We start from the raw sequence: 12,223 nt of genomic DNA, 5'->3' as shown, positions 1-12,223 counted from the left end.
TTACCTCCTCCCAAAACCCAGGGGCATCATACTGATAGTCGAGGTCAGGGCGGAGGATCCTGGGTAAGTCAGGGACATCCCTCTCTGAAGAATCACCATCACCCGACAGAAGAGTGGAAGCAGAGAAGGGAGATGTGTCATTCTCAGCCTGCAGCAAATCCATCCAGTCCTCCGTGTCCTGGAGCTCCGTGTCTTCCCCCAGCAGCCAGTCTGGGGGAGCTGACGGCGGGAGCTCTGAAGCAGGAATTTCGGTTCCCAGGAAACCAGGAGAGTCATCAGAGGCAGCAGGCTCCCCTGGCACCTCGCTGGGGGGCTGGGGAGATGGGATGGCAGATGTCAGGGCCTCGGTGGTAGGAAAAGAATTTGGAGGCCACCTGAAACTGGTGACGTGAGGAGAAGGTGTTACTGCTGGTGCGGTTGTGAGCAGAGGAGTAGCTACTGCAGTGGTGGGTGGGTCGGTGTGCCACGGCTCCTGGGCAGTGGCTGGCCCTTCGGTGGGCAGGGCTGCGTGATCCCCGTTTTTGGACGGACTGGTGAGGACAGATGCAGCGGGAGAAGTTGCGTCTGGCAGAGTGACAGCAGGTTTGTCTGCTGGTGGTGGCAGGGGGGCTTCTGTGACAGCCTGGAGAGACGCTGCTTCGGTTGAAAGAGTTGAGAACGTGTAGCTGAAGGTTTCTGTAGGCTCAGTCATTGCATCTGAGGCCGCAGAGGGCGTGACGTGGTTGGGCTCTGTGGGGGACACAGTGCTCAGTACCACACGCACCGGGGGAGTGATGGGTTTTGTGGCCACCATCGGGGCTATGGTAGAGGATTTGGTGAGGGGAGCTGCTGAAGAAGGAAACACGCTTGAAGTTGGCAGCTGGGCCTAGAGAAAAACAACATGGTGGATGAGAAGAAATAAGAAAAATGCAGAATAAAACCCAAGGAGGAAAAACCCTCCCTATTATTCCCTATAGCAATGTTTCACAAGAGGCTGCTTCACCCCGACGGACTGGGGAGACGCACCCTTTCATTGTAGATAATGATTCCTTCCTCGCAGGCTGCCTTGTGGGTGCAGAGGTGCTGCTGGATGCACCAGTTACATCCCCAGGGACTGCTCACACACTTCTGGCACCTGGAATAGCGATAGAAAAGCAGCTGCTAAGATGACCCAAGACAGGACAGCCACCCTCCCTATACCTACAGACAAGAAAAAGCAGGTGCTCACGGTGCTGATTTCCATAGCAGGGCCACTGCAGCACAGTCATAGAAAGAGAAGTCCACAGAAGCAATGAAGATGTCATGGAAACGCACTACGAGCTTTATGGTGACATGATCTGAAAGCGACAATAAAAATTTCTTAGAAATGGAGCCACTGTAAGACTGCCATACTGTTAAAAGACAGAGCATGCTTTAGGGAAGACACCTGGAGACAGATTCCCTTCCATGCTGCCAGCATCTCAATCACTAGATTTTCCTATGGACACTAAAAACTGGCTGGACAAGTTGCTCCGGAGTAGTTTATGACAGCGCTTGCCAACCCAGGGGGAGGAAGATGGCTCTGAAGATCCCTCCATCTTCGTTTGCCATCTATCATCAGTGTTTCGTCTGCACTCCACCATCACCTCCACTATCGCGTATTAGAGGAAGAAGTGACATTCCAGCCTCAAAGCTGACTGACATCCTTTGTCACTCAAGGGAAAACTCATGTCATCCAAAGAAAAATATGATTCTATGATTAAATAACAACCAAATTTATTACATATTTTTTGACTCTTCTTGCCAGAAGTAAAGGGCTTCAACCCACGTTCTCATGAAATTTATTCAGTAATTAACATCTTTTGTAAATTCTTCAGACACAAAGAATTTTTCTGGCCCTAAATAAGCCAACCTTCTCTTCCTTTCCTCACTATTCTACGATTCTAAAACTCAGCTCTTAGAAACAGCACACACTTCACGTACTGCTATCACCCTGAGATCTTTGTTTTATGTCCAGACTGAGAAGTGAGTCAGTGAAGGAGTTTACAAGACTTGTAATCTCACTTGCAATGACTGAAGGCTTATTTGCTTTAAACCTAGGTCTCATGTTAACTACAAGCTTCAGGACAGCCAGACTCTCTTTGGGAAAGAGATTATCATTGCTTTCTTACAGACCAAATAACTGCAGAGATGGTCATAACTAACTACAGCTGATAGCATGAGCCCAAAGATGGTTTGCATATGACCACTGAAAAAGCCAGTTAATCTCGTTCCAGACAGATGCCCTCAATCCTAGAACTGAGCTCTAGGACTCTAAGTAATAGGAGCACATTGCATGCTCTGCTGAACTCTAGGCACTGCAATTTCTCTAAGACAATTTGCTATAAAAGTAGGTAATAAGAAGCTTGTCCATCGTTACTCTCACAGAGTTCAGACCTCCTTTTGCAAGCAAGATTCACTTGCAAAAGTTTGGAATACAGCAAAATAGCTACCCTGTCTGGTGGAGGATCAGTCAGGCCTAAACTTGGTTCCTGACAGGGTGACAAGTGAGACATTATACTAGTGAAACAGGTGACGAGGTGTGTGTGAAGCCCCAGAATTAGGAGAAAAGGTGGGTATCACACACAGCTGAAGGCAGGAGTCACTTCAGTACCACCAACTCCCCCCACGGTTATAAAGGTGACTGATTTTCGGCAGTGGTGGAAGGGCTAACACCTCCCAGGACTTCAGGGCTGTGACACCATATGTATAAATATTCCTTTATCCAAAAAGCCCATTACTTCCCACAACTGCCACTGATGCTGTTCAGCAGTAGAGAAGACAAAGTCGAGCGCTGGCAAGTTAAGAGCAAGTGTTTCTGCTACCAATGTGGAGCTCATCAGCTTAAAATGACAGATGAGCCGGTACCCAACCAAATCAAAGCTGAAAAAAGACAAACATTTACTGAGCTGGGAAAAGCACTTTAAACAGGAATGGGAAAGTACCAGTGCACGAGGCCCTAATGAGACCTCATTTAGAAAACAGTGTATGATTCTGGTTATCAGCTTCTGATTCATCTTATTAGGGCACAAAAGTGGTGCAAAGAAGGGCTACATAGACAATGAGAGAGAGAGCCTGTGTAATGAAAGAATATGAAGAGAAGGTTGGCACAGTTAACACAGCAAAACTCTGTGCTAGGAAGGCCTGACCGTAGCTCATTGACTGGGAAAAGAGCTCCAGAAGCAGAACAACAGATGAGATCAAATGGATACAACCATCCAGGAATAAGTTGAGGCTAGAAAATAGAAGCAATCTGCTCAGCTTCAGAGAAGCAACATGGAAATAATATAGGTAAAGCACTTAATAGTGAAAATTAGACTGTGACTTTATCTATGCTGACATTTCCAGATTAAATTCAAGTCAACGTTTGCAGATCTAAATGGGGAGGCCAATCCTGCTCACTCTGCCCGCAGTGGTAGTGCACGAAGCCTTCCCCTCTGTGCCTGGCCACCTGAGGGGAGACCTGGGTGGTTCATGCCAAGCAGTGTGAAAGCCAACAGACAAATACTGAGAAATCAAGGCGTTTCAGTTTGAACAACTCAGCTAGCTGGGTTCTGCTGTCACATTACGTCCATGGAGATTTTTTCAGACCTATTAGCCAGCTGCATACTCGTATGGTAAATCTATTTAGCTATTTAGGTGCATTATGTGGAATGATTCCCAGACGGCACCTGCCTTTTAATTTAGACGAACAATTTCTCTGAAGAGATCAGCTCATCAAAGCTGACACTGACAGGCTGGGCAAAATCCAATGCACAGGCTACAAACAGAACTTTCCAGGTGCTTCAGAGTGGCCAATTAGCGATATTTAGCCTGTTATTGTTCACAGTAACAGAAAGCCGTGTATTTTCTGAGGTTTTGCTGTGTTGCAGATTCGTTTCTAATCTTTTTAAGGGCTGTGTGTTTCTTCTTGCCTTCCCTGACAGGTACTTCCTTCTCCCATTAATATGTGGATTTGAAAAGGTTTGCATTTTATTTGGTTAAAAAAAAAAAAAAGAAAAAGGCAGCGTTTAAGAGTCCTCTCTCCAGATTTATGATAGAAGCTGCCAAGCCAGCCACCACTCTAGAGTGCATTTTAGATCATATTCAGATTTGCATACAACCCTTCAAGAAGGATCTCCTTTCCAACTACCAGAATTTGGCATCGGAATCTGGCAACAGCCCAGAATAGCACAGGATGTGTGTGACACAGAAGTAGCAAGCAAACAGATATTATGACAGAATGAAATGAACACCTGCTGACAGACCATGTACATTCATGGCTGTTAAACCTGGCTCTCTGACGTACCCAAAACGTACTTTCTCTTGACAATGTTATCTGAGCTAACATGCTCCATTTAAAGCATTTCACTGACCTGCTCCTGCTGGCAACGTTGGTGCTTGGCTGGGATCTGGAGAAGGACACATGATTCCTGACTCTGTCAGAACTGCTGGGCTTTCATAATCTTCGAAGTAACACGAGTAGAATTCTTCCTCATGTAGAGAAGGTAAGTCCGAGATAGCCAGGAATATCTGCCAATTCAATAACATCCAGTAAATATCTTGCCCTCTAAACACATTCTTCTATTTCATCAAATTTTCTGGCTCTACTTTTTCAAAGCAAGAGCTTTATAAAGCAGTTACCTATATACAAACCCATTTTCCTACAGTACCTTCTAGGGCTTTCTGCTCTGTTCATCTCCTGCCATTCCCAAACTCAACTTGGCATCCACCAAGCAATTAGCAATTTCCCTCCTTTGCTCAAGTCTCTAGCAGAAGACAGATTCTTGCCACCTCCTGACACAATGACAGCCTTCAAAACACTGCAGTACCTTAGCTTTTCTGCCAGCTGATGCCAGACTGAAGCCATAACTGTGTAGCTTTTAGATCTTCCTGACAGGAAGTGTCAGAAACTCTCTGAACCCACAGACAGGGGTGCCTTATAGATATCAAGCGAAGGAAGGACCTCACCCAAGCAGACATCAGATACTCCAGAATACCTAGTAACTTTCTATTAGCAGATAAGAACAGTTAGATTTATAGGAAAAAATATATGTATTTCCTGGGACAGCCAACTTCAGTTCCTTATGCAAGGCAGATGTGCGAGGCACAGGGACTCAGTACCCTCCTAGAAGCAACAGGAAGACTTGTGGCCTCTCAAAGTTTGCAGGGGACTTTCTACGTGCTCATATGTCACAGAGAATCATCATTGCTCACATTTCTCTTTTCCTCTCTGCTGATATTGGCTGGAGTTAGTGACTGGACAGAGAGACACTGCTGTGTAGAGTTAAAGCTCCAGAGCCACTGCTCACTCAGCCTGGACCGCAAGCACTCAGAGCGACGGCTGCACCTGCAGAGAAATAGCAAGAAGCCCTGTGAGAGATCTGCACAGCCCTAGCAGGACACATGTTCAACTGCCAAGCTGACCCTGGATCTCTGAAGCCTTGCTAGAGTCTCAGAAAAGCTGCTACACCAGCCACAAAGTTGCAGCCTCCCACAACCTTCGTTAATGAAGGCGGAACTGTTGCCAGCATGTACAGATGGGTAGGCACTTGTTGGGCTTCAAGGGCCATAAACCAGTTCCCGAGGTGTTCTGCAGGGAGACAGCCAGCAAGCAGACAGACGTGCTGGAATAAACCACGTCTTGTTAAGCAACATCAGTAGGGGAGCAAGAATTGAAAAAGTACTGAACACAAAAGTGACACTAGAAGTGCTAAGTGAAATAAGGCAGCTGGAGCTGCAGTCAGACTAAAACCAGGCTGAAATCCGCCAGACAGCAGCATCGTGAACTGTGACCAAAGACCAAAAAACAACTGACAGACACCCATATGCAACTGTGACTGGTAGTGGTGTTTTAGGGAGGCAGAGAGTGAATTTGTGGGCCAAACATATCCCTTGAAGGGGATAAAAATAAAATAAATCCAGACACACAGACATATATGGAGACACAGACATAAGGAAGAGAGTAAGTGGAGATAATTCCTACACACTATTCCTCCAAAAACTGTGCAGGTGACCAGGGATCTATCTTACCGTCCCTGAAGGACACACCAGCCACAGTAAGGATCTTTCAGTGCCAGACAGGATTCACAGTCCAAGTAGAGGGAACACTCCAGTATGGGAACTTTTACCACCTGTCAGAGAAAGAAATGTATGAAAACACGGCACACAAAAAGCAGGCCACAGGTCTACGGCTTCTGCCTAGATAGCAAGTCCCATTGCTGACATACTGAAATTCACACTAATTCCCAACACTGCATAAAATTAAAGAAAAAGAGATAGAAGTTCCCAGAGCCCATCTGGATTCCTGTTTTACAAATTAACGAAGTAAACTTGAACATCAATCTCTACAGAGAAAATGAAACAAACAGTGCATTGCTGTAGCATTGCCTGTGGCAATTCTAGCAATAGATAGCTTTATGTAGTCATCTGTATAAAGGCCTCTGATAGCACCTGCCCTATTGCCCAGCTCTAGCAGATCTATCACTCTGAAAGCGGACAAGATGCCTGATTGATGTGGAACAAAACCTCGTGCTGCCTGGGGTAAGCTAGACTTGCACCACACTTCTGCTTTAACTACTATTCTTGCTGATTTCAGCCTCTTGCTTTCTCTTTAATCAGATACTACACTTCAGCTAGCATGCTCTCAGTTACTTTAAAATCTCTCTTAATCCTTGACCTATTGCTTTTGCTAAGTATATCATGTAATTTGCATTTTTTTGTAACTGACAGAATAATTACTTTTAAGGATATACTTCAGATTTCCCTAATCTTCTTCCACCCACAGATTTCAACTCCTCCTTTGAAGTGTTGCAAAATTTGAGTATCTCAAAATGCACATGGCGGGGGTGGGTAAAGGGAAGCGGTGGTTTTCCAGCATGCCCTCATTTTTAATTTGTTCTTTCCTTCAGACAGAGTAACTCAAGGGTTGCTTTCCTTTTGCTAGGAGGATCCTTTTCTTTCTTGCTCAAGAAGCTGATCTGAGTGTTGTACAAATCCTCTCAAATAAAGTATCCATAGCTGGATTTTCTACTCAGCAAACATCAGTGTGTACCAGCAGCCTCAGGAATCACAATGCCTCTTCTCCTGCTGCCACCAGGCACAAGGAGAACTAGAGAAGATGGAAAGGTGCCTTGCATGGTTTCTTATACAGCTTGAGCTCATCTGCAAGACTTATCATGCCATCACTGCTGATACAACTGATACAAGTCAGCCCGACCAATTTATGGAAACACATGTGCAAACGGGCTGTGGTTTAAGGTAACAAGACTTACTCCACACTTCCTACAGCTTTTGCAGAAGGCCAGGCCCCAGGCCTGTAAGGCAGACTGGCAGAGAGCTGATGCCCAGCACACATCTAGCTATACACACCATTCCTCTGCCTCCTCCACCACTCTCTTCAGCAGTTTGTCTGGACCTCAAATTCTTTCAAGGCTTCTGTGGAAGGGATTTAATTGCTCTTACCATTGACTGGGTCATGACGAAGAGGTTCTCCTGCAGCTGGTCGAACAGCAGGTCTCCACTCACCACGCTGTTTAACTGGATAGGTAAAGAAGCGTATATATGTGCATCTCCCATTGCTCCTAAGTACACCTGCAAGAGAGTCACAATGGCATGCAGGCAAAATATCAGGACAGGAGTGACAGACATGTCTAATGTCAGTTCGAACCAGGACTGTGTGCGTGGGTTTCAACCTCCCACCAAAATCTCAGTACCGTGATTTCCGCAGCATGAAGCACATGCCACATCAGATGCACCAGCCCTGATGCTGGCTCAGTGCAGACATAATCGAAGGCAGTATGAGAACTGTTTTGGGGCATTCACATTCTCGATTGTCAGTGCAGACTGTGAGAAAAGACCGTCTTATTGTAATGATCTTTAGTAGGCAAGGAACTGGTGGACAAGTGAAGCTGCCTTTCCTGCCCCCTCTGCCTGAGCATCCCTGGTTGATTTTACCCTCTTTGCTTCCTGTTGCATCCAGATCATACCTTGTGCAGTCTCCCTCTGCTGTCTCCCAGGAAAGCAATGGTGTGGCCATCTTCCACATTCACCGCCACAGCTGTCAGCCGGGCATCTGTTTTCTCCAGGAGGGGAGCTGCTTCCAAGGGCACCCGGCTGGCCATGGGGCTGGGAGTGTGGTCAGAGCCACAGGGGTACGCATACAGCGTGTCCTTTTGGGGGGAGAGAAAAGAACAGGGAAATCATTCCAAAACCAAAAAGATACAAGGAACATTATCACATTTCACACTTCTCACCATCCTCTTCCACCCAAATTCCTCAAACAGATGCCCCAGCAGCGAATTTAGCTTTGACTGAGAGTAGAAAACAACTTCTATTAATTAGTTTAGGTACACTGGCTGTCTGTACCTTTACAGAACCCTGCAGACACTTTAGCTAAGTCCATTCAGCATAAGAGACACATCGGTAATGAAATGCATCAGAACTCTATTAAATAGTCAACTTTAAAGTTCTCCAAAAAGCGTTACTGCTATACACTGCCATGACAGCTCTGGGGAAGACTTGTATTTTTCAGAACTGCATAGGATGAGAACTCCTGGTGCTGGTGCAAAAGGGAACCAACTGCCTAGTCAGAAGCACTGCCTCCAACAGTTAGCACCATGTTGTTGTATTACCCACAAATTTCAGGTCTGAAGTAGAATGCCCAAGTATCAGAACATCCATAAATGCAGGCAGGAGCACAGCCTGCTCCAAAGATCTTACACACAAAACCTGCAGGGTGCATGCAGCTAGATAGAGACCCACAGAAAGACAAAACAAGTCATCTCCGCACACTGCTTCAATTCTTCCGAGCTATGTTAGATTACTGAAAATTAACTCCACAGCACTGCGCAAAAACAGTTAGCCTTCTGTTCCAGTTAGCTCCCTCCCAGCCTGACCAAACCGTCTGGTACTGAATTCTAAAGGAAAGAATAAGAGCTGCCAACTTATTTACTGGTTGTTATGTGCCAACTTATTTACTGTTTGTATGTACAGAAAGAAGATATTCCATTATGCTTCTTTTTTTTTTTCTTCCTGCCCTAAATAACAAACCCGCTCAGCACCAGGCAGAGGAGCTGGCTCCATTATGGGTCATTCTATTCTCCTCCAATTTTATTTCTGTATTTCTAAAATCTTGACTGCTTCCAGAAGGAAATAAAAACGATCACGCACTTTTGACGAAGTCTCCGGAAATTCCACAGTAAGATACGTAGCCTGCTGACTTGTGTTCGTTTCCCAAGTGCATTTCTATCGTAACAGGTAAGCAGAGGTGTGACACGGCAGTGCCACCCAGGAAACCACGCTAGCTAGACCAGCACCACTTGGGTTCTGATGTTCTATTGCTTCTCTTTCAAACACTAATTCAACCAATTTTCTGCATACTGGGTGTGAGGCTCTGACTTAAAGCCTCAGAGTACATTGTGACTTTTAGTAATTGTTAGCGTTTCCCCTCCTCTAAGCTACCACTTGGTTTGAGTGACATACATTTTTCTCATCATCTCTGTTGCTCAATTCTTAAGCTTCTTCCAATCACCTCCTGCTACTTTCAAGATTTTATTTCTCCAGTTGTCCAGTCCCTGTAAGCTTTAATAGGAAGGGAGCCATAGCCAAATTTCCACACTTTAAAGCATCGGGCCTGTATTTTGAACGGGATTCTAGATATCTTCTGAAAGCTTTGTATCAATTTAGACAAATGCTGGAGCCTGACAACCCCACTACTTGAGGCTGATTTTTACAAAGTGTGCTTTAAAAAACGGATACGAGGCAGAAATAGTTGCAGCGCGTTTGGGCTCAGCACTGCTGCTGCCCATGTGTGATGGCAAGGGCAAGTCACTTCACACACTGCAGTTATCTGCTATACAACAACGTGACCTGTGCGAGCTTTCCCAGTGCTGGCACAGCCTGCCCACGGCCTCGCTGGGACCGTCTGCAGCGCAGTTAATCACAATCGAGCTGAAACTTGTTCCACGCCACGGGATTAAGACCATGATAATTGTATAAAGTGCTTATATAAATTTACAGAGAAGCTCTCTGAATTGTTTTCAGCGAATAACATCTTGGCAATGCAGCAGAAAAGATGCTGCAGGGATCGCCCAGCATCCCACTGTGACGCAGCACGTCTGGAGTGCCCAGACTGAAGCTGCTGTCGTGAATTTTGGTGTGTGCTTCCTACATCTCAGGCATGAGAAGTGACGATGGGACAAACCTGTATCGATGCATGGTGAGGACTGAAAGCTCGATGCAAAAGGACAAGTTGCATATCTTGAAAACTACACCCAGAGAAGATAGGGAGCCTTGTCGAGCCTTGCAGGAACCTGTTTCGCACACCCATTTATCAAGGCACTAACAGCATCTACACAGTCTCCTGCATCCTGAGAGTAATGGAAAACTGTACAAACATTCAGATCACCAGCAAACTGGAACAAGTGAGCTGGTTCTGAAATTCTTAGAAAATATAGTTCTGAAATTCTTATAGAAACAAGCATTTTTCCAGTTGGAGAGACTGTACTGTAAAACTCAGCGTCAGCCCTGCTGCCCTAAAAATAAGGAGGCAGTGCTAACGGGGGAAAAGGGCACACCTTGTGCGCAGGCTGGTTTGGAGGCAGAAAAACGTGAAATTAATTAGCATTATTCTCATATAAAGCACAAGCTGCCGCTATTGAAACCGAGTTAAAACCGCTCCTGCATAAAACGTTCACTGACAGCCGCTTCCACTCAGCCCTGAATGGAGCGGGCTGGAGCTGGCACAGCCCCTCGCGTGTTGTTAGATGCAATCTTAACGACAACCGCTACCGGGTACTGAATGGGGAGGATAAAGTTTGTTAGGGCATTTACATATCATTGGCCACACTTGTTAATAAGATGCTATAGTTTAGTCAGCCCGCTAGCGCCAAGCTGTGCAGCTGGGACCCTGCGATCGCGCGCCAGGAATCACGCAGCAGACTGGCTTTTTCTCCCACCCCGTGCGCCCACCTCCCCACCAGATCGTATGGTACAGGGGGACTCCACGTCCTGCTCGCCCCACTTTGACATGAACTCTGCCAAACTGCCCTAAACCCGTGACAATTCCTTCCATGCTGGCACACAGGGGACAGATGGGACACGGCTAAGAGACAGTGAAAGCAGGACATCGAGTCCCAGGCAGCCTCTCGCTTCCCAGCTCTTAAATATCCTTCCTGACCTTACATTTGTCCTGCTCCAAGTCTGCTCTTTACCCTTCTGCTGTCCCACAAGTATTCTACAGTCTGCTTTAGCTGCCAAACGGAAAACCGTAATTTCAAAACTGGTTTTGGACCTCACATCCAATTCCAGAGATTTCCATAACTCTGCGGTATCGCTTTGCGGGAGGCTGAGAAGGGGAAGGTATCTGGACAGCCTGTTCTGGAGAAGGAAGACAAGAAAACATGCTGTTCTGCTAGGGACCAGCAACGCCCTCGGTGAAAACAGGTTACTCTCCAGCACAGAGCCTCACGCCGGGACACTGCACCCAGCGCTGCCCCCGGAGAACATTGCTGGTCTATGTCTGTGTCACTGTCCCCAGTGTCACAGCACCAGCCAGCGTGGCTGACGAACTGCAAGGATTCAGGGTCACAGCCAAGTTTCAGTTCACATTTTTATCCTGCAACATCCCGTCATGCCTTTGCCATAGAATTTAAAAGTTTTGCCTATGCAGAAGATAATCATTTTCTTACTGCTCTGGAGAAGAACCAGGTCTGGAAAAAGCTTTCCTTGGGAACATTTTGCAGGACTAATGCAATCTCTAGGAAGTCAGGATTCTGTTGACTCTCTCTTTTACCTATACCCTTTGTAGGAAGCTGTTGCAAGAGGCACCTCACCCTAAGCAACAGCACACCCCCTTAACTCCCCTCCCTAACCCACGAAGTGCACACACACACTCACACACATTCTCTCCTTTCCTTTCCTGCAGCACAGACCAGGACAAGAAGATACTAAGAATGATGTGAACTGTAGCTTCAGCACTTCTGCCTGGCACTACCACGAGACAGGCACTGGGGCCAGCTCATGCCAGATGCCTTCCCCGTTGCCAGACACAGCGTGCCTCTCTTCGCCAGCAACCCTGCCCACGTGGGGCAGGGTGCTGCAGCAGGGACAAGACAGACCTGAATTGGAAGCAACAGTTCTCGCATCGCCTTGCTGCAGCAGCAAAGAAACAGCGAGCCCAGAGGGTTTTAACCCATGCAGATTTCATCACACGTCTGTGGGAAATGGACTTACTCCAGGAACACAA

The 12,223-nt window shown here is 46.5% G+C and overlaps 1 protein-coding gene across 4 annotated transcripts in view; it reads right to left on the bottom strand.

The window, feature by feature from the left end:
* Positions 1–12,223, bottom strand: part of PLXNB1 (plexin B1) — a 75,461-nt gene that overhangs the window by 24,748 nt on the left and 38,490 nt on the right. For all 4 annotated transcript variants that reach the window (XM_035338082.1, XM_035338084.1, XM_035338083.1 and 1 more), the window contains 8 exons: positions 7,965–8,147; positions 7,441–7,569; positions 6,010–6,110; positions 5,194–5,326; positions 4,353–4,509; positions 1,208–1,316; positions 1,006–1,114; positions 5–865 (listed from right to left, as the gene is read on the bottom strand). In XM_035338082.1, the coding sequence (XP_035193973.1) occupies positions 5–865; positions 1,006–1,114; positions 1,208–1,316; positions 4,353–4,509; positions 5,194–5,326; positions 6,010–6,110; positions 7,441–7,569; positions 7,965–8,147 (1,782 nt within the window). The remainder of the gene's footprint in view (positions 1–4; positions 866–1,005; positions 1,115–1,207; positions 1,317–4,352; positions 4,510–5,193; positions 5,327–6,009; positions 6,111–7,440; positions 7,570–7,964; positions 8,148–12,223) is intronic.

Source organism: Oxyura jamaicensis, chromosome 12 (genome assembly GCF_011077185.1).
Source record: "Oxyura jamaicensis isolate SHBP4307 breed ruddy duck chromosome 12, BPBGC_Ojam_1.0, whole genome shotgun sequence".
In the NCBI taxonomy this organism is placed as follows: domain Eukaryota; kingdom Metazoa; phylum Chordata; class Aves; order Anseriformes; family Anatidae; genus Oxyura; species Oxyura jamaicensis.
The sequence above is the reverse complement of the archived record's forward strand: the minus strand, read 5'-3'. Positions and strand labels throughout refer to the sequence as shown.